This window comes from Uloborus diversus, chromosome 9 (assembly GCF_026930045.1).
Source record: "Uloborus diversus isolate 005 chromosome 9, Udiv.v.3.1, whole genome shotgun sequence".
In the NCBI taxonomy this organism is placed as follows: domain Eukaryota; kingdom Metazoa; phylum Arthropoda; class Arachnida; order Araneae; family Uloboridae; genus Uloborus; species Uloborus diversus.
In genome coordinates, this window is record NC_072739.1 from 97,830,052 (window position 1) to 97,852,168 (window position 22,117).

The window sequence follows — 22,117 nt, forward strand, 5'->3', positions numbered from 1 at the left end:
AACGAAAAAGCGGACAACAATGAACGCTATTAGGGTCAATCCACTGGAGTTAGAGTTAAAATTTCAACGATCAAAATATCTCCAAAGAGGAAATTACTTCGATCAAATGTAGAAGCAATTTTCAGCCGTCATACCTTGATGGGTGATTTTCTAGTTTAAAATAAATTATTTAGAAAAATGTTGCAAAAACAATGAAATATTGCGGTTCATGAAAAAAGACAAATTTGTGTGTGTGTTTGTTTTTAATTTTTGAAAAAAGCATCAAATCAATTATTTTGATCCCCCCCCCCCCATGAAAAACAAGTCATGTAAGAAACCTCTCAGCAAAAATATTTTACATAAAATAAATAATAAAAAGAAAACACATTAAAGATTAATTTTGCTCTTTTCCTATGAAAAACAAGTCATGAAAGAAACATCTTAACAAATATATTTCTTAATTCTCCCTTTAAGAACTATTTCTAAGTCTTTTCTGAAATTTCAAGTAACATAATTATTTTAAAATATAGGTATTTAAAGCACAAGGAAAAGAAAGAAACAAAAAAAAAAAAAATCTTAGCATGTTTTGAGATTTGTGCATGATTTTGTTTAAGATCATAATGGGGTCATTTCCAAAATTTCAAAAATATTTTTTTCCGAAAGAGCATGCTTAAAAACATAGGACCTGACCATTTTTTGATAAATTTGTTTACGTGTAATATTTTTAAAAAATTACTTAAATCGGAGCGCTTTCATTGTTTACGGCTTCTGCCGATGACATCACAAATGATGAAATGCCATTCAGTGTTTGCCATTCACAGTGCAAAATATTTAATTTGTATCTTTTCTCACGTGTATTGGCAACGATATGGTTGATAGCAAGCATAGAGCGCAATATTTAATTCGCTGCTTGATTATCATTACGTGGAAACATAGTAGAAAGATGCGGCAAAGTGCATCATTTGTGACGTCATCAAGACCACGCCTTGTTTGAAAAATCGGACATTTAAAAAAATTAATTAAAAAACTGTTGGGGAAAATGAAAGTATTTTCTAGGTCCATATTATTATTTTTTTTTTTTTTTGGTCATTCTATCCCTTTCAATGACTTAAAGTAGTACTTTTGACTGAACGAAACCACTCCATTATTTTCTCATTTATGCATGTGTTATTGATTTGTTGAAAACAAATGGAATATTTTCCACTCATCTAAAAGATTTTACCAATTTAAAATGTAACGAGGGCACCTTTAGCAAGATTCGTGGCTTCCCTATTTTCATATACATACATATATATATATATATATAATCCTGTGACCCCCTTGATTTTTTTTGTGGCCTTCGTTGGAAGCCCTGTTATAGACTACATGAATGCAAACACAAAATCGCAAGTTATAGAATAAAATATTAATCTTGCCGTTATTTGGTGCAGGCAAAATTCTTGTACATGTTGCAAAAAGAAAAGTGAGGAAAAAATTACAATTTTTTTTCCCCTTTTGTTTTTTAATAAGCTTTCAACAACGTAAAACCTACAGAAACTGTGAGACTAAAAAAAATCATATCAGTTTCAAGGTATTTTGGAATGCAACATAGTTTTTAGTAATTTTTTTGCACTAAAAATTTCAAAAATTAACGTAAATTAATAAGGATTTCAATAGTATTTCAATAGATACAGGCTGATTTAAAAATTTTGGAATGTTTATTAGCAATAAGACTAAAAATGTTTTTGTATATATTTTTCAAAAACCAAACTACACAACTAAAAGTAATATGTACTACATTAATTTTTAACCCCGAAGCTAAACAGAAGAATGTTATAAATTTGAAGTGTTTCAGTGGGTATTTGTCTGTGAAACAGGCTAAGAGTGACTTAAGCAGTTAACTAAGGAACAGGATTTTTTCATACTCGCTCAAAATTTTCTAACTGAACTGAGTTGGAATTTAAAAAGACTAAGTCACCCATCAACTAAGGATCTGAATTCTTTTATACTCGCCAATCAATGAAAAAAATTTGAACTTTGATATAAGATTAATTCGCGCGAATGAGGAACTCGGTTACAAAAAATATTAAGTAGGTGTCCTCTCTCCTAAAAAGAAGGCCAATAGTTTTAAACACAAGTATTCTTTTTTATTTCAAAATTTGGAATATTATTAAAAAATCTCCTCCCTTCCCCCCCAAAAAAAGAACTCATTTTTACCTTATTACGTTAAAAATTAGAGAAATTATCGGTTTAGAAATAAAAATTTGATTGAGAGTGGTTAGTCAGCTCCAGATTTTCGCAGTCCATATTTGACTAACAAATTTAAAAACAATAACAATTTCAAAATAGCACAGAAAATGAAAATACAAAGTAGGGAAGACTAAGGTAGTTTGATCCACCCTTTCTTTTTCATATTATTATTATTTTTTTAAACTGATGAGCATCACTAAGTAGATGTTATCATATAGAATCAAAAGTTGTTTCTATTTTTTAGCCAATTTGAAATAGAATTAAAAAGCAATCACATGCGAGGCAGTGAGAAGCAAAGGGATGTAAGTGCCAAAATTAAAAACTTGGAAATAACCAGTAAAAATGGTAGGTGAACCTCTCCTCTACCTAGGAGTAAGAGGTAGTCTATTAGCCCTGGTAGGTGCTGCTATATACAGATTGATTTAGGAAAACTTTTCAATAAAGCCTATATAGGACCTAATATTTAAAAGCGTTCTACTCAAAACTTGAAAATGTCCACTTACACCCCTTTGTTTCCCACTGCCTCATGTTATGTCCCTTTCAGGAAATTTTTTATGTTGCAATTTCATATTTCCTGTACTATTCGTCATTTACGTGAAATACACCGCCAGCTCAGTCATTTCAAACCGAGGACTGCAGTTTCGTGCTTATTAGCACTCATCAGCCCGGCATAGGAAAGTGACTGAGCTGGAGATGCAAAACCTCTTATGGAAGCCAAGAGTGCGAAACAAACTGGTAGCTAATATAGAATTAGCAGACCAGACGAGTGACCGAAGCAATGGTTCGGTTCACCTCGAAGATTGAACGCGAGGCAAGGTATATTCAGTAAATTACCGCCCATTAGTTTTACCCCCTCGGTTTGAAATGACTGAGCTGGCGGTGTATTTCACGTATTTCTGCTTTAGCCCTGGCTAATGGGCGGTAATTTACTGAATATATTCGTCATTTACGCAAAGATAATTAAATTATTTATGTACTTAATTTACTAAAGGACTGAAAACTTAGTTTTACTTTCAAATTTTTTTTATATTAATGTGTTTTTAATTAATCTATTAATTTTTTTGCTGAAATGGCGCAAGTTGACTGCCAACTACGAGTTATCTCGACTTGTTTACTTGCCATTTTTGAGCAGCTACCATTAAACTTGGAATATATCAGAGCTAATATCGACAGATGGCTTTTAGGTAAAGAACAAAAAATCATTGCTGGATTGTACTAACAGAAAATTTATCAAAAAAACGGACAAAAAATATAATTATAAAATTGAATCAAATTCAAGAATAAAAAAATTGTTTGTGGAACAACAATTTTCCACACAAAGGGCTGGTCTCGTCGTTTTTGTTTGCTAGGTTACATATACGACATGGCTTTGTCAGACGCTGTTTTTTCGGTAGGTGGCTTCATTTTTTGTGCTTTTTGATAACCATGCACTAAAATTAGAGTTTTCAATAATATGTATAATGTGATTAAATCAAGTTGTTATTTTAGGCCAGATTTATGAAAATTTTAGTGGCAGTCAACGTGTTAAAGGAGATTTAATCCACATCAATTCTGGTAGGTTTGACCCGCTTCAAACCTTCTCATTAAGTTTAATTTCACGGTGTAACAATTTGTAAGCTATGCAATATTTAATCAGTTTTTAAAAGAAATGTTTTTCATTCAAATGGATGAAGGTTTTTGTTTTTCCAACTGCAATAAGTGCCTTGATAGACATTCGAAGAATTACCTGTTAATAATGCATATATTCTGATCAAACTGTAACTGTAATGTGTTAGCAAACTTATTAAACTACTCAACCAATCTCCACTTTCCTAATTCCTAGCTAATCTCTATTCGCAACTCCAGAGCTCGAATACGCTACCTTGCTGTGATTAATAATACTAAAGAAAAAGGTAAAACATTCCATTCCACGTGTTTTCTTTGTGGTAAATGACAAGCTTCAGACAGTTTGTGGTGTAATATAATTTTATAAAAATAGAAAAGGAAGCTTCCCACAAACACGATGAAAAATTTCTGCCATTCACTAAGCGTCAACGCAAGTTCTAAGTTACAGCGTGTGTTTGCTTCACCTTTTTCATCCGCCATTAGACAGTTGCAGCAGCGCCCCCTATAGTTTATTGGAGTTGCGAATTTTAATGTTACTGTATATGGGCAATTCCACGGATTGACATTTTCAGAGCAGAACAATGTGTATTTTGCAACATTCAAAGCAAAATACACGTTGTGCAAAAGATCTTTTCTCAAGGAATATTTTATTTCTTAAGCTGAACTTAATTGTGTAATTGAATTATTGAAATACATTTTGGATGATTTCTAAAAAAATATCAAAATCACGGTGGCCGACTGACATGGAAGGGGAGACCGGGGAAAGATGACGAGTCGGGCAAGATGACGAATGTCTTAATTTTTCCGTTTTCCACTAGGAAGCAGCATCAACTAAATACTACTGGCTCTCCTATCGGCTGTTCGTTCGGCAGTAATATACAGACGCTGAAATCGTCATATCTGTGTTAGTTCTGAAGTTTACCGCTGCCACATTATAACTTTAATGCATGCGTAAATAAGTTCTGCTAAAGATACAGGAATGATAGATCCTTTCTCTTTAGTATTTATGAGTAACTTAGTTTATATACTGCCTATTTCCATGAATAAATGTCAATTAATCGCCTTCCTTTATGGCAAAAAAGACGAATCATTTCAAACAGGCAGTCCGGGGCACGATGACGGGCCGAAACACGGGGCAAGATTACAATACTTCCTCTTTACAAGTCCTGCTAGTAAAGACATATATTGTGACCCTCCAACAGAAGAATGGTTCTAGTGCTGCAATGCTGAGAGTGGTGGCATGAGGAATGTTCAAATTATGAAAATGGCATAGTTATTTGTAACCATTGTTAGCTGCATAACTAAACACTTCAACATTACGTTGCAATTCATTACGCTTAATTTGATGGATTGTAAGATGTAAAAACACAGTTATTATTTGTTAAACAATGTAATACATTCAAAAATCAAAATGTGTTCAACTTTTTCAGTGTTGTTATCTTGCCCCAGTACTGGGGCAAGATGACGGTTTGTTAAGGTCATGAAAAAATAAAAATATTCTACATTTATTTTATTTGAAAAATTAAATGGTATAATATTTAATAGTACAAAGGACTACTCTAACAACTCATGTAAAGTTAATTTTATTATCCTTAAAAATTAATTAATAAACAGCAAAAATTGTTAGCATAGTCATTTTGCCCCGGTCTCCCTACTTATTAAAATGTCAGTCAGTTACCGTGCTTTTAACATTTTTTTAAAAATAAACCAAAATATATTTCGAGAATTGAATTAGACCGTTAAACTCAGCTTAAACAATATAATAGGCCAAGAGACAATATCGTTTCAACAACGTATACCTTGCGTTGGACGTTACAAAATACTTACTGATTTGCTCTAAAAATGTCAGTCAGTTACCCATGGAATTGCCCGTATATATTAACACAAGGCAATAATTTTGTATTGAACCATTCCACGGAAAACTGTCATTTTGCACAACACGCAACGCCTCATATATTTCATTAAAAATAATACTTTATAAAGTATTAATGAACAATTTTTTTTTCTGCTTAACAAATTGCAAACTTATGTGTGATTTCTTAAGCAAAAAATTTCGTCATTACGATTTAAAATTATTACTATTTACCGAAATATATGAACCGTTCGTGCGGGACAAAGGGTCAACTTTTTCGTGGAATGGCCCTATTTAATAAGTAAAACACAGACACGGGCTTTAGATTTAAACCGACAGAACCATGAATTATAAGTGTATTACACTGAATTTTATTCAACAACGTACAGTTTACATTCTGGGCCGCGTGTAATTTTACGCGCCAACACACATCACAGAGCCCACAGAGCATTAATACAAGAAGCAAAATATGAACAGGGATTTGCAGTTCAAGATGTGCAATTAACAATTGATTAACGTAATTCAGGATAGATCCAGTTGGAGGAACTTGAATGCAATCATTATAAAAAATGTTGAGGTGATAATCAAATGTCTGAGAATAATATGATTCAATGAACATTTAAAAATATGATTAACATTTAAATTTATTTATAGCTGCGCACAATTTTAGAACACATTGGCAAATATAAATTGCAGTATAAAAAGTTTGAAATACAAATAATTTTCATACCAAATCTGGGTCGTAATTTTGCAATCAAATAACATTCTCGTCATTCTAAACTAAGTAAAAACGATGCAAGATGAATACTCTCAGACAAGTGACTTAATAAGCACATATACTCATAACAGTATTGTTTACGAAGTCTAGCAACACAATAGGTTCTAGCTCTGGGCAGCAGACAGCATACTTACTGCGTGAATTTAAGTTATTTCGACTCCTATGAAACTACAGTTTACAATTTGCAGTAATTATAAATTGCTCAAAAGCGATTAAAACGTTTTGATCTGGCCACACTATAGCAGGACATAGATTTATTCTAATGTTTTTTTTTGCTAGCAGGGGGGAAATATGATGGAAACAGCACAGTCCTAAAGCTCATGATCGTTATAGAGGCAAAAAATGCCGCCAACAGAATGCTGAAAACGAAAGTAAATTTGATATGAAACTAGCAATGTTTCAAAAAGATTTTGTTAAAAATAAATTTGTCACAAATTCTTTCTTCGACGGCAGAAAGATGGGTCTTTCATAGAACGACAAACTTCATGCTGTTCGGTTTTCAGAATTCTGTTGCGCATTTTTATGCTTATAAATAGATCCGAAATAAACTCTTTCTCCGTTCACACTCTCGAATACACATCCTTATAAAAAACGGGAAACAAAAATCACGTTCTAGACACACTTCCAACAGTTATACCTACCATTTTGTGCCGTTTTTAACTAACAAGGTTTCAAAAAATGACAGTGATTCTCTCTAAAGGTGACATCCAAGTAAGGGGTTCAATGCTGTTATTAAAGAGGTTAAAAAATGTAAATGTATATGTAAAAAATTTAAAAGATATCAAATTCGAAAATAATTTACCCAAACCACGCTAATAATTCAAAACATTCTAACGACGTAATTCTGAATTGCAAAGAAACGGTCCAACGCACATTCACAGTGCGAAAGCTGTGCAAAACAGTCATTTGCAGACGATGTATTTTAAAAAGTCGGTGGATTGTTTTATCAGTGATAAAATTTGGTACGATGATTGTTATTTACTTTCAACAGCTGTATTCATTTGTAAAAAATAATTAATATACAAAATATAAAATTTTAGTAAAAATAAAGAACCCCTGCAAGTTTTAATTGGTATATAATAGTATATTTTCGAGTTAATTTAACTAGGTAGACTTCCAGGTTGATTATTTCAACTATGCTATGTGTCTATTTACTCAAATCTTCTGACATTATAATGCTCTTACAAAATCTACTTTAATGATACTCTTCTCTATATAAAAATACTGAAAGTAGATAAAGAAACAGTAATAATTTAAATAATAAATAAAGGGAATCATGTTAAGAAAAATACTTGTTATATTATAAGTGGAACACATATTAATTTGTTTTGCTTTTTTAAAAAAGGCTTCCAAATTTGGTTACAAGGAAAATATTGAGTGTACATTTCAAAACTATCGAGAGAAAAACTGGCAATTGTATGAAACAAGTATATAATTAAAATATAAATACTCTAATTCTTCATTTTGCATTTTAGTTTTAAACTATTGAATGATTTAATGAATTGATGACGTAAAAATTATTTTAGGTGAATAAAACACAATACCAGTTGAAAAATAAATGTGGCTAAAAAGCGTACGTGACTAGTACTAAAACCAAACATATAGCAAAAGTATAAGGAACAAAAATAGGCAGATAAATACAAATTTTTAAGTGAATTAATTTCAAAGCAATTTAGGAACAGAATTATTCAGTAGTAAGCAGACAAAAAATACCACAATTAATGATTTTATGAATATAAAAATATGCACAAACTCTAAATTTTGTAAGTTGGAATAAATTCAGTAGGTTAATTACTTGCACGATGAAATAAGAAAATAAGATGGAAATTGTTTCATTTAAAATTTTAACTAAATATTAGTACATTATGCTCATCGAATACCTTTTGGTATTTTCTTATGTTGTCCTGAAGCTAATTTATGAATGTGAATTGAAAAATAAAGCGAACAGTACGAATGAATCGTATATAAAATAATGAACATTTACTGAACCTTTAAAAGCCAGTGAGTGATAATGAAATAAATGGAATTCAAAATTTTTATAAAAGTGATAAATTCTTGGAATAAAAAAAATCAGAATGTAAGTTATAAAATTGGCGACAAAATGATTTCTCCTAATTTATATTAAAAGAAATCAAATATTAGATTTTTTTTCTCTCGCTAACGAAAGAAAAAAAAAACATGTAAAAAAACACTTCTGGTCCCGAAACACATTTAATTGCTTAGCACTGTTTTTATAGTATATTCTTAACTATAAAGCAGTTCCTTTGCCTAAACTGAAGTAGTTAAAACTCCATCGCTTGCAACAGTATAACTGTTACAACAGTTGGATAAAGGGCAAATAAAAGTCCATTCCTCGTAACTTGGGACCAAGTATACTTATCTTTGAAAAAATGTGTGGAAAAAAATGCTCCGATTTAATTCAGGCATTACAGGAACAACACACGACGTATCAAAACAAAGAACATGAAAAATTGATTATGCAAAATATTTGGACTAAGCAATGAAGTTTTATGCTAAAATACTCATTAAAACAAATAAATTTAATAATTAATAAATTTAATTTCATTAATTTATAATTAATGAAAATATTTAATTTAAATAACGGAAAAATGGTGAGTGGTTAGCACTTTAGGCAATGAAAGAAAATCCTTTTTCATTGGATATATATCTTGTTTACTATATATTTAGCATTATTGTGCAACTATACTTTTTAATCAAACATGATCACTTTGTCCAAGACATTGTTTCAAAAAAATCATTATCTATCACAAGCTGCTTCATATTGAAAATATTTCGTAAAAAACCAATTTCTCTAAGAGCTGCAAGAATTTCCTGTCCACTCAAACAAGAGTTGAAACTCAGTTGAAACGTAAATCATTAAAAATGTTAAATATTTATGAAAGTTAGTGCTTTACGATTATAATTTAGATTGTACACAGATAATTCGCTTACAAGTATAAAATATTTTCAATACCTGAATTTAACATTAACGCTCATGTGTTTTTTTTTTCCCTTCAAAGCATGTATCAGGCATTTTTATAGGAATACACTTTTTCTGTAATCTAAATAATATTTTAAACATTTTTCTGAAATTAAACAGTAGTAGAAAGAGATCTTGGTAATATTAAGAAATAAATATTTTATAATTTATAGTGTAAATTTCTAATTTATATTATTTTCTCACTTTTCAATTAGGCACTAAATGGTATTGTTCAAGGTAGAGTACAAGGGCAAAGTAACAATACCGCGAAAGACATTTAAGTAGTTAAAAAAAGCAAAGTTTATCTTTAAAAAAAACATGAATTTGTCTTTTATGTTTGATACTCATAACATGACTATACTCTACTTTGAAAAAAACCTTAAAATATAAAACTTTAAAAAGCCTAATTCGATTTTTGTCATGAGGTAAAATCCAAGTTCACAGGGTGAAAGGAAATCAGGAATAAAATCCCTTGCTGGCGAGACATTTTTTTCCCTTTTTAATTGACCAGTTGATTTGATTTAATACTTTCTCGAAGATGAAAGCTGATAAAGAAGCACCCATTCACAAAGCAATCAAAACTCCGAGATGTCCTTTTTAAAACTCTAGGCGGTAGGCGGCGCAGCTGGTTTCATGGTCTTGAAGATTAACAGTGCACCGGCTAGCTGATGGAGCAACTTCAATAGAGTATTCAGCTAAATCGTCCTGGTTTTGAGCCATCCAGTAGCCCAATGTATCCGTCTCGTAAGTGGGTATGATGGTGACATCTAGGTCCTCGTTCCATGACTTTTTGGCTTCCAATAGGGCGTTGAGGACTTCTTTGCTGGGATTGATGCTGCTGAAGACGTAGTACCGCGCGCGGATCTTCTTGAAGAACTCGACATCGCAGTACTGGGGGTCGCCGTGATGAGGAACATAAGCTAAATCTACATAGACGTGAGAGCTACTAGATTCTTTTGATTTAGGCTTGGGCTTCTTGAGTGGGGAAGACAATTTAGAAGCAACAGACGGTGAATAGGCCTTGCCGTTATCGAGGGAAGCTCTGGAATCTGGAGCGGCCTTGCCAGTGGATTTTAGTCCACTCTTTTTGAGGACAGACTTCTTTTCTGAGCTATCTGGAGGAGTGGGAAGACCCATTGGTTTTCCCCATTCTTCTAAACGAAAATCATAATTGTTATCCGCTGAATATGGAGCTTCTTGATATCCCTGAGTAAAGCCTGTAACTTGATGAGTAGTGGTGCTCAAAGTTTGAGGATTGTTTCCGTCAAACTCTACCTGCTTTATAACTTCGTTAGATTGCTCAAGAGCTATCGATTCTTTATACAAATGATTGCCGTCGATATCTTCTTCTTCACGCGTATAAGCTTTGTTGGTGTAAGCGTAGGGGGAGACAGTACCTGGCAAAGAAGAACTATCCTCCTCGTCAGACGACTCATCGTAAGGGGTCTCTCGATTGGAATTTCGTGTCTGGTTATTGGGAGACAATGGAACAGTTCCTGCATTCGGCAAGTTTAAATTTGGAAAATCTTCCTTCATTTGATTGAACGGAACACCATGAGATTCGAGTAATACGGAATTTTTCAGCTCGGTAAACTCAGTATTAGGCTCTAGAGGATACGGGATTTCCGGCGATGAATCCGTTCTCATTGCGTTATCTTCAGGAGAATCGGAATGAAATCTGTTAGCAGCATAATTTGCCTCATGTTCTGAATTTTCAGTTTCCACTGCATAAGCTTTCGTGAAAGAAGAAGTTTCTGTAACCACTTGTCGAGTACTTTCCGAAAACTCATAATCAGAATGATTTTTTTCAGAAACCATTTCGGACACGGAATGCACTGCATCACCATAATCACTTTGTGCAATGTCCTCCATAACTTTCTCAGCGCCAATAAATGCTTTCTCATCTTCATGAACATCAGTTAATATTTCACTTGAGAAGGGTTTTGTCGAAAACGATTCTAAATAACCCTCACTGGGTGCATAATGAGATTGATCATTAGAATTTATGATTTCTTTGGATTCTGAATAAGTGTGAAAGTCCGTTTCTAAGCCATTATTCTTATGAAAGTTAGATTCGAAATCTTTTCCAATGGCATAAGAATCAACTTCGGCATGGTAAGCGTATTCACTGGGCTGAGAATTGCTATCATTAGCTGATAAAGGATATTGGTAGGAATAGTCGGAGGTAAACGCTTTAGTTTCCTGACTAACGTAATTGAAGTTGGCATCATCTTCATGTGTTTGTTCTTCGTACACATTTTGTACTTCGTAGTGGCTTTCTTCAGATAGAATATTTTTAGATGAGGAGGTCTCAGAGTAAACTTGGTTAGAAGTGCATGTATTCTCTTCGTACTGAGACAAAACTTCATACTGATGTGCTTCTGTAGTTTCTGAAAGAATTTTATTTTCTATCACAGTTAAATTTTCAACATGTTGAGGACTAATATCTTCATGAAGATCTACATGACCTCTATATGTTTCATTCTCGTGCTGATCGAAAGGCAATTTTCCATACTTCTCCTCCTCTGAAAGCTTTTCAGAAGAAAATTCAGCCGGAGTGCCAAGGTTTTGATTTTCAAAAATATTTTCTGTAGTTTCTTTTTCCGAGTAGGAATAATGATAATCATCACCGCTCATTATTCTTTCCTCAGTATACATTTCATTAGGATGCACTATCAAATTTTCATGTCCAACAGCAAATTCAGCTTCTTGAGTCAGACCGGGAAATTTATCTTCGACGACATCAACCTTTATGTCCTGAACACTAATTGGTTCTTGATCAGGAATCTCTGGTACTTCTGCATGAGATGCAATATTTGTGTCTTCGCCGAAATTGTATCCAGTAGATTGCAAATTTTCATTGAAGGTAGTACTGTCACAGGATGGTTCATTGCAGATGTAATCTGCAGCGCTAGGTTTACCATGCTGTTCAACAGAAATAGTATTACTCGTTTCTTCATTGAAATTGCTTTTATTGCTATAAAAATCTGTTTCAATGTCATCGTGACACTCGTCACGTGAATCCTTTGTGTCTTCCACGACGTCAGATTTGTTATCTTCTTGCAAATCACAATAAGTGCCCTGATACTCTGATTGAATGTTCTGTAAAATGGAACTTTCAGACTGCATTTCGGTGGCATGAAGATCATTATATTTTGTGTCTTCATGCATCTTTGAACTCCTTTCTCCTTCTTCATTAGTTTCATCTTGCTGCTGGGCGCATGATTTACTGTCGTAATGGTAGTCCGATTCAGCATTTAAATGAGAATCTTTTTGAATATCTTGATGCTCGAAATCTTTAGGAGGAATGCACGCATCATAATCTTTTTTCTCAAACTGATAATCATCACAGGCATCAGATCTATGATCTACTTGCTCATCATCAAAGGCATCAGGTTTCCCATCATGCTGATGGTCGGATTTATCATCACCGTAACAGTCAGACTTATCGTGAGGTATATCTGACTTATCATCACCCTCGACGTCAGACTTACCTTCACTATGAGATTCAGATTTATCATTATCGCTACAAGATTCATCATCAGAAGGTGCATCAGCCTTTTCACTAGATGACTTTTCTTGTTTCATATCTGAATGAATGTCACTAATATCCTGATCATCCTTAAAATGAATATCTGAAGTTGTGAATCCCGATGCATTTATTTCTGACACACGATCACTTGAAATAGATTGAATGTTTTCATCCTCGAGAGTGTTCTTTTCGGAAATTGGCAACTCAAATGCGGTTGAACCTTCCTGGCATGAAGGGCTATGAGTAGAACTTTCAGAAATATCGTGCTCGCTCAAAGCCTCCATAATTCCGGCTTCAGTTGCTAGTTTCTTAGAATCGAAATTCGCTTTGGGCGATTGTGGTTCTGATGGTGTTGTTCCTCCTGAAACAGTTACTAGTTCAGGAAAATCAGCTTCAACTGCATTCCCAAAAATCGGCTGCTCAACCACAGGGCTATGAGACATTTCAGAACCATCTTCTTCAGCTTCCTCGTACAATGGTTGTTCTGAAATACCAGATCCTTGAGCTATTAGATTTGGAGTAGTGATAAAATGTTGGCCTATTGGATCACGCATTTCATCCTCACTGTATTTCTGGTGTGGAGGCGTTGGATGCCTGATCATTTCCCCATCATCAGCGTCTTCCGATTCTTCAGCAGAATCTCGATCCTTTTCATCAAAATCCTGCTTTTCGGACGAATACAGAACTTTGTCTTCTGAAATCACTTCAAATTCTTTGTCGGAATCATGACTTTTGGCTCCAAGAGTACATTGATCTAAATTACCTTCATAATCGACAACGGCATGAGGCGTTGGGCTTTTCACTACATCTTCATCATCTGATTCGGAATCTTGTTGCTGGACAGAAAGTTTGCTTTGGTCAATGGTGCTCTTAGTTTCTTTTGACATGAAATTCTGGATATCAACATCGTCTTCTGATTCTGTTCCACTCTTTCTTCGCAATTTATCATCGTAAATGCCTTCTGGTGCTTCATCATTGAAAGTTATAGAGACAGAAGATTCTCTCCTTACGATTTCTTCGGGCTCATCGACGGAACTTTCTTGCATTTCCAAATCATCTATTATATTTTGAGCTCGATCAAAAGATTCGCAACCTACTTGTTCATACATAGATTCAATTTGAGAGTATCGTTCTTCATACGGATTTTTCTTCTCTTCAAATCTTGAAGTCTCTTCATAAACATTTTCAGCAGCAGTAACCTGATCTTGTGCGTCTGAATGAATGATATCGTGTTCATTAAATTTTTCTTCGCCATGTTGTTGAATTTCTTTGTATTGTTCGTCGGCTTCAAGGGCATTAGTGTCATAGGGAACATCACACTTTTCTTGTGGTTCATAAGCTTCGTACTTCAACTCCGATTTATGAAGTTCTTCAACATTCAGTTGATCATCTTGTGAAGAATATGCTTCATGCATGCTTTGGCTCATCATTTGTTGAATATCTTTTTCGGAATATTCAACTTCGTGGGCTTCTTCATGATCGTACTTTGGTGAAACGGATTCCTTTTCATCATATTTTTCGTGAATGATCTCCTCCTTTGAAGTCATATGCATTTCGGATGAGATGACACTTTCATTAATTTCGTTTTCTTCCCCACCCAGCAACTCGTTATTTTCAATATTAAAGCCTTCTCGCTCATTTGATATCATTCCAGCACAGAAACTTCCTTCCATCGTCATTTGTGCAAGAGGATCTTCCGCATTTATTTCCTTAGATTCTAAATCTTCCATGTATTCATTGTCTTTTTCAGCTGTTCCTTGAAAGTCATGTTTAATTTCTTCATTGTGTCCATAATCAGGAATGGAAAAGTTCATGGGCATTGTTTCTTCTTTAACAGCTTCATCTTTGTGTAAAATTTCTTCATTAGCCATTTCGTCGAAGTCATTCCCACCGACAAAGGAAGTACTCATTGCATCATTAAGTTGAGCTCTCTTAGCTAGTTCCAATTCAATCATATTTGGCTCATCAGCCTCATCGTTCTTATGATTAATCTCGGCTTCCGTTTCGTAAGGAATAGGATCTTGTTCAAAATCTTTGATTTCGTTGACTTCTTTTTCTTCCATTGACACTGGTTCATTTGCAAGAGGAGGCGTTGGAGACACTGTTTCTAATGGAGCTGAAGACAGTGTATCTGAAGGTGTCAAAGATACCGAATCGGAAGGTGTGGGAGATGAAGCTTCCAGCGGCAAAGGTGATGCACGCATTTCTTCCTCTGTTTTCTCAGCGATATTAACTTCTTTTATGTCTTCCACTTTGGTATCTTGTACAGCAGCTACGGCTTCAGGTTCAACAACTTCGTCCTGTTTTTCATTCAATTCAACTGCAGCAGCGGTGACAGCAACTACAGAGGCGACGACGGAACTTGCAGCAACTGCTTTAGTCACTTTACCTCCAGGTGTGGAAACAGCAGAAGGTTTAGCTTTCGGGGTAGTTTTTGGAGTAGTAGATGGGGTTTTCGGCTTAGTTTTAGGGACAGATTTAGAATCTGTTGTTTTTGGTTTATCTTTCGATACTTTTGCGTCTGATGTTTTGACAGGGGCAGTTTTCTTAACTTCATTTGTTTTAGGCACAACGGGTGGTTTACCGATATCTTTTTTCACAGTCGTCGTAGTTGTTTTCTTCACAGTTGTTGATTTCTTTATTTCCCCGACTGTTTTGAGTGCATTGGATGCAGAATCAATTTTCTTCGTAGCAGATTTTAGGTCAGATGCTTTATCACCTTTTACCAAAGGCTTTTCTACTTTGATTTCTTTATCTTTTTTTACAACTTTTTTTATGTCTTTATTATCTTTCTTTACTTCCTTAGTAATATCTTTTTTAACTAATTCTTTTTTCACTATCGTTTCAGTTTTGGTATCTTTTTTGACTTGTTTAGTCAAAGACTCTTTTTTGATTTCCTTTTTAACTTCCTTTACTTCTTTATTATTTTTAATTTCCTTTTCTTTCTTTACTTCTTTTACTACTTTCTTGATTTCCTTATTTTCTTTTTTGATACCACCAATGTCACCATTCCGTGACGCGACGCTTGATGTTGACAATGCAGGAGAAGCTGTATTTTTACGATTGGGAATACTTGCTCGGCTGACAGATTTCTCAACTTTATGACTGATTGGTTTTGCAACTAATATAGTAGTCAGGGATGCTTTGGTCACAACCGGTTGATTCAGGATATCAAGAGTTTTTAATTTCTCCAAACTTTCAAATATTTTGTTTTGAGGAGCGCTACCAGGAAATAGAATTCTGCTGATGGTATCTTTGGGATCTGCCGGGCGCCAAACTAGCAGAGCACAAATAGAAGTAGAATGCGACAGTGGAATAGAGCTTTCAAAACCTTTCCCTCTCAACCCAGATTTAATGCAGGAAAAGGTTTCTTTATATGCATTCCATTCTGTTAAGAATTCCTTCATTTCTTTACTATCCCTAGGGGGACTTAAAACGTGCATTTCTAGTGTTCCATGACCAACTTTGTGGTAGAGAACAAACGGTTCTACGGCTGAATCTCTCCAGCACTGATGTGGCTTTAATTTCAAATCATTAAGAGTCTGCACAAAGTTGTGACCTTCACGTACAACACTCACGGTCAAGTCATCTTGCGGTAGTAAGTTTTCCTCCTTGGTGGATGGGGTTTTGTTTTCTGCAATATTGCAGAACACATATCCTATTTGAGGGTACGTGTTGTTAAGAGCTTTACGTTTCATCAAAGTATTCATACCACAGAGATTGTTTTCACAGAGTCTGGTGACCAGCACAGCGTCCAATCGGTCAAGATGCCTAATAAATTCCCAGGAGCAAGGCCTTCTGTTGAACCCGCCATCAATAAGCATGTTGAATCCATTAATTCCAAACAAGGCACAATCTCCTTGACCAGCTGGAAACAAATAAAGCGTTGGCCTGTTAAAGCGAATGTTGCCAACTAAAGGTGAAGCTTCCATCATTTCCTCTAAGGCTTGAGAACTAAGTACTCTGTCCAAAGCATTCATCAAGTGTTCTGATCCAGGCACTTTATCCACTTTGCCGGGAGGATTAAGGGCAATGTTGGCAATTTTAGTGAAGATGTCTTTGGCAAAGTTAGATGCATTCCACATTCCCACTTCAGCGCAGTGAACATTGATATTGCAGCGCTTCTGGCTTTGAACATCGGCCTGCTGAAATATCTCGAGGAACTCATCAAAGGAAAATGTACCATTTTGCAGCATCCAAGATCCAGAGCCTGAAAATGTGTATCCGGCATGGATGAGATGCTTGTGACCCGTGGAAGTGGAGAAGAGGTTCTTGACACACTGCTTGAACGTGCTCACAGTTGGATTCACTAGAACTTCTACTCCTAAGCTCTCGGTCGAGTACTGTATTAAAACATCTGAAACGAAAAGCGGAAACTATAAATTAGTACACAAATAAACACATATGACTTGGGTATTAATTCAGTAAGTGTTAAGAACTTCATTTGCAATTTTCCAATGTATCCATTAGTAATGTTTTTAACTTGAGCTACTAACAAAATGTTTGGACATTCCACTTCCTGTCCCACGCACCTGCTAAAATCCTTCTCACGCTTTCTGTCGCCAAAATTATTCCTAAAATACCTTTTATCACTTTTCTGGCAAACATTTTGTCTTCTATAACATCCCTATCAACTACCAGCTATATTGCTTTGGCTTTATTTTTAACTTGCTTGTCGATTTCCAAGTTGCTTATTTTACATTCAATATCCAGAAATTTTTAATACTGTCTAATTTGGTCTGAAATGGTGAAATATTTACTCTGCTTTTAGCACCACCTATCTAGTAATACTTTGACTACGTAAACGTGTCCAGTCAGGAATAAATTATCTCTGAAACTAAAAGAATACAGCACAAGCAATTTTCAAAAATTACTCCATTGTAATATTTTGTTGTAAGTCAAAAATTATTTGTTATTATTTATTGATAAAGTACATGTTATTATCATTTTAAATATTGATTGAGACCTACTAATGTTCAGTGCAGTATTTATTTGTTTAGTGCTAATTTGTATATTAAATGATTTGTGCATTTAGTCAAGTGCACGTGGGGCAAAGTGGATGGGGAAAGCGAAATAGTTCTTTTAATTTACGTATTCAATCTTTTATCAAATCACTTACCTATACATTTATTAATTATTTCCTTTATATTCCTTCAGTTAATAATTCCTTTATTTATACATTCAGTGACGCATTGTCTTATTCATTCAATGTTTTATTCACTCATTTATTTCCCCTCATAAATTAACGTATTTATTCGTCAGATGTTTCATTTCCTTTAGTCATTTATTCTTTTATTTACTCATTTATTTGATCAAAATTATTTTTAAAGTTAGAGTACAAGATATTTCATTGTAAAAAAATTTAATTTTTACCTTTGCCCCATGAATAAAAGAAGGAAAAACTTGCCACCTTATTTTGGAGGTACGAATTTACTGATTAAAAAAAAAATGTTTCAATACAAATTTTATGATAAAATATATTAGTCTTTCAATATGTACCGTAATTTTCAAAACAAATTTTCAACCCTTTCAATTTTGAAAAAAGTGAGTTATCTCAACAATTTTACATTGCCCCACATTCCCCTACTTACTTTCTCGTGTTCTAAATCTAAGGAAATTATATTTTACTAGGCACAGATCTGCACAACAGTCTAACGTATAAGAATTTATGAATTCTTCAAATTGCGTCATAAAAAGTAAAAACAATCTGATGAAGTGATGGATTTAGCATGTACAGGGTGTATCGAAACTTTTTTCTTTTTTTTTGTTCCGACTCTTTCCTCAGATAACTTCGATGGTTTTTTTCGGCCACACAGCAATACTTTCAGGTTATATACGAAAATATATGTACGTACACTATATGACTAAAAGTATTGGGACACTTCCATAAAATTCCCATTTTTACGGATTTCTCGCGAAATAAAAGACCAATTGTTTTTTTTTTTTTTTCACATAAAAGATATACCCCAGCTGACATTTTCCAATAAAAGTCTACCATTCATTTAGTGGACCAGCAAGAAATTGGGGAGCTGGGAATAAGCTATAAATTTCAGAATTAAAAAGCTATCAAGAATTTATTTTTATATTTTCGTGAAAGTATCTCTTATACCCGCGGAGACATAAGCATTTCTTTCAAAAATGCAAATTTTTTTGAAGGTTTTCGGCTAATTTCACGCAGTTTTCCGTCAAACTTTACTAAAATTTCAGAATATTTGACAGCATATTAAAGAAACATAATAAAATTTGAAGTTGAAATATTGAAAATTTAATGAAAAATGAATGTTTAACGCAATTAATTTTTACTGCGCATGCGTTAAAGATAGCAATTCATAACTTTCATAATCCAAAGCTCAGATATATCCTACAACTCAAAAAAATTCCATCTCAATATCTTTAAAATTTAAAAAGTTATCAGCGATCTAATGAGCCGAATTTCCATAATTATCGGATAGATGGCAAATGGTAAGGGGTCGTTCGCAAACTGGCAACACTCTCCTGTAATCGTTGCAGAGTGATTCATGATAAGAATGGATTACTTGTGAACGATCCCTCACGATTCGTCGTCTACCCAAGAATTATTAAAATTCGGCTCATTAGATCGCTGAAATTTTTTTACATTTTAAAAATATCAAGATGGAATTTTTTTTATGGGGAGTTGTAGGATATATCTCTGCTTCCGATTATGAAAGTTATAAATTGATATCTTTCGCGCATGCGCAGTGAAAAATTGCTTTAAACATTCATATTTCGCAAAATTTTCAATATTTTAACTTCAAATTTTATTATTAGGTTTCTCTAATATGCTGTCAAATATTCTGATAGTTTAGTAACGGTTGACAGAAAACTGCGTGTTATGAGCCGAAAACCTTAATAATAATAATAAAAAAAAACTTTCATTTTTGAAAGATGCTTATGTCTCTGGGGGTATGAGAGATACTTTCACAAAAATATAAAAATTTTAGATAGGTTTTTATATAATTTCCGAAATTTATAGCTTATTCCCAGCTATTTACAGTGAAAAATGATTAAAACCCCCTTTTTTTTTTGTTTCCTCAATTTCTTGCTCGTCCTTTAAATGAAAAAGTAGACTCAATTTTTGTTGGAAAATGGTTGCTGGAGTATAACTTTAATGTGAAAAAAATTACAGAGCAACTGGTCTTTTATTTCTCGAGAAATCCGTAAAAACGTGAATTTTTGAAAGTGTCCCAATTTTTTTGGTCATGTAGTGTATATGGTGAATGCAATCAGGGTTCGTTGATTTAAATCATGATTAAAATCATGATTCATTCGATCACACAGCAATACTTTCAGGTTATATATGAAAATATATGTATGCAAGCGCAACAAGGAGGGAGGGTTTGGAGGTTAACCTTACACAAGCTTTGGTTTTTAAACCATACGCCAATCCTTGTGTGTAAGCTTATATGATGTATGAGTGTGATAACCATAACTTTCCTTCGGAAGGGATATGGTGACTGCAATCAGGGTTCGTTGATTTAAATCAGCTTGGTTTAAATCATGATTTAAATCAAAAATCATTGATTTAATTCAAAAATCATTAATTTAAATCAATCGATTTGAATCAAGTGATTTTTTTAACAAAATCATTGATTAAAATTAGTCGATTCTATTTTAATAATTTAATTTTACATTTTTAGAATGTGTTGCTTTAAATTTAACTATACTGCATAATACAATCTTAAATCCAACAGACAAAACTGCATAAATCCCTCTTTCTGTGCGTGTAACGATTTTCAGACTCTTGCAATATTGCTTTTACTCCAAAATTAAAACAAAATAAAATTTTTGCAGTTTTTCTTATACACCATGATTAATATAGTTAAGAAAAGTAATTATTCAGCATATTATTGTACACCATAAACGTATAAACGTACATGATGATGGAAGCCTTATCTGAAAGCACAGCATAAAATAAAATCACATCTTATCTAAACATTATAATGTATTTACAAATCTTAAAAAATTAATTGACTGTTTAGAGAGGTTATTCTAATTTTAAGAGTTAGCTGAATGGATTAATTAGTTCGGATTACCTTATTATCAAGGTTTTTTACCTTCATCCTAACTGAACAATTGAATCCATTTCAGAATTTACGTTGACTCTAAGTTGATTGACATGAAAAACCGCCAAATGTTAAGAATTTTTCTTCTAAAAAGTATGAACATTATGATTCTGGGAAATAGTGGTACCACTGTTTCCAAGAAATATAGTTGAAGGATCGGTGGCTGCAACCGGGGGGGGGGGGACTTTAAATTTGATTTCAATCATTCATTTGCATTAAAACTGGTCTACTTTTACCTGTTATTAGAAAATAGCTACTGCAATGAAATGGATAGTTGCTTTTTCATCTATTGTATGAAATATATTATGTTTATAAATGTAGTGTAAGTAATAGCTACACATTTTTAAAAAAATGAAAAAGATCCCGATTTTCTTGATTAAAAAAAAAAAAAAAAAAAAAAGACTGCAATTAATACTTTACGCTCCAGGATTCCCCGTGCCTACCACTATACGTGGTTTAACCATATGGATGAGGGCCCTGAATGCAGTTCATTTTTAGCACCCTGAAAGGTATTGATTCTTAATGGGAACTTGGAGGTAATTGAGACAACGAACATAATTAACGAGCCGTCACCATTAACTAACACCGATGATCTCTGACCGGCTGGCATCGAACGCGAGATTCTCCAGTTATATTAAAACTACAAAATAATTTTAAAAAAAATAACAAAAATAATTGAATAATATTAATGATTTTTTTACAAAATCACCTGATTTAAACGAACGAACTCTTTTCAGAGGCCGCAAGTTCATAGACCCATAGATCTATTAAGACATTCAAATCACTGTTCCCCAGCATCATGAGAAGGCTGCGGAGTTGAAGGGAAAATGACTCCGGGAATTATAGAGCCTCCGACTCCGACAGCACGGGCAAAGTTGCGGACTTAAAAGGGAAAATGACCGACCCCGGCTCTGACACCCTTTTAGTGAGTGTTGAACAATTACAGGTATTAAAGAGAACAGCAGAAACTTACCATTATCACTCAAAGTTTTGCTGTTGATGCTTGAACACACGGATTCTAATCCAGATAAATCACAGCCAGTGGACTCAACGTCCCAGGAAAGGAGACCTGAAAATG

General features: G+C 33.8%; 1 protein-coding gene across 1 annotated transcript in view; it reads right to left on the reverse strand.

Annotated features, from left to right (window-relative positions):
- Window positions 1–6,007: 6,007 nt before the first annotated feature.
- LOC129230589 (microtubule-associated protein futsch-like) overlaps window positions 6,008–22,117 on the reverse strand; it is a gene marked incomplete at its 5' end in the record, with an annotated part of 178,101 nt that continues 161,991 nt past the window's right edge. The window contains 2 exon segments of the mRNA XM_054864994.1: window positions 6,008–17,312; window positions 22,013–22,108. Of these exon segments, the coding sequence (XP_054720969.1) occupies window positions 10,021–17,312; window positions 22,013–22,108 (7,388 nt within the window). The 3' untranslated portion in view covers window positions 6,008–10,020.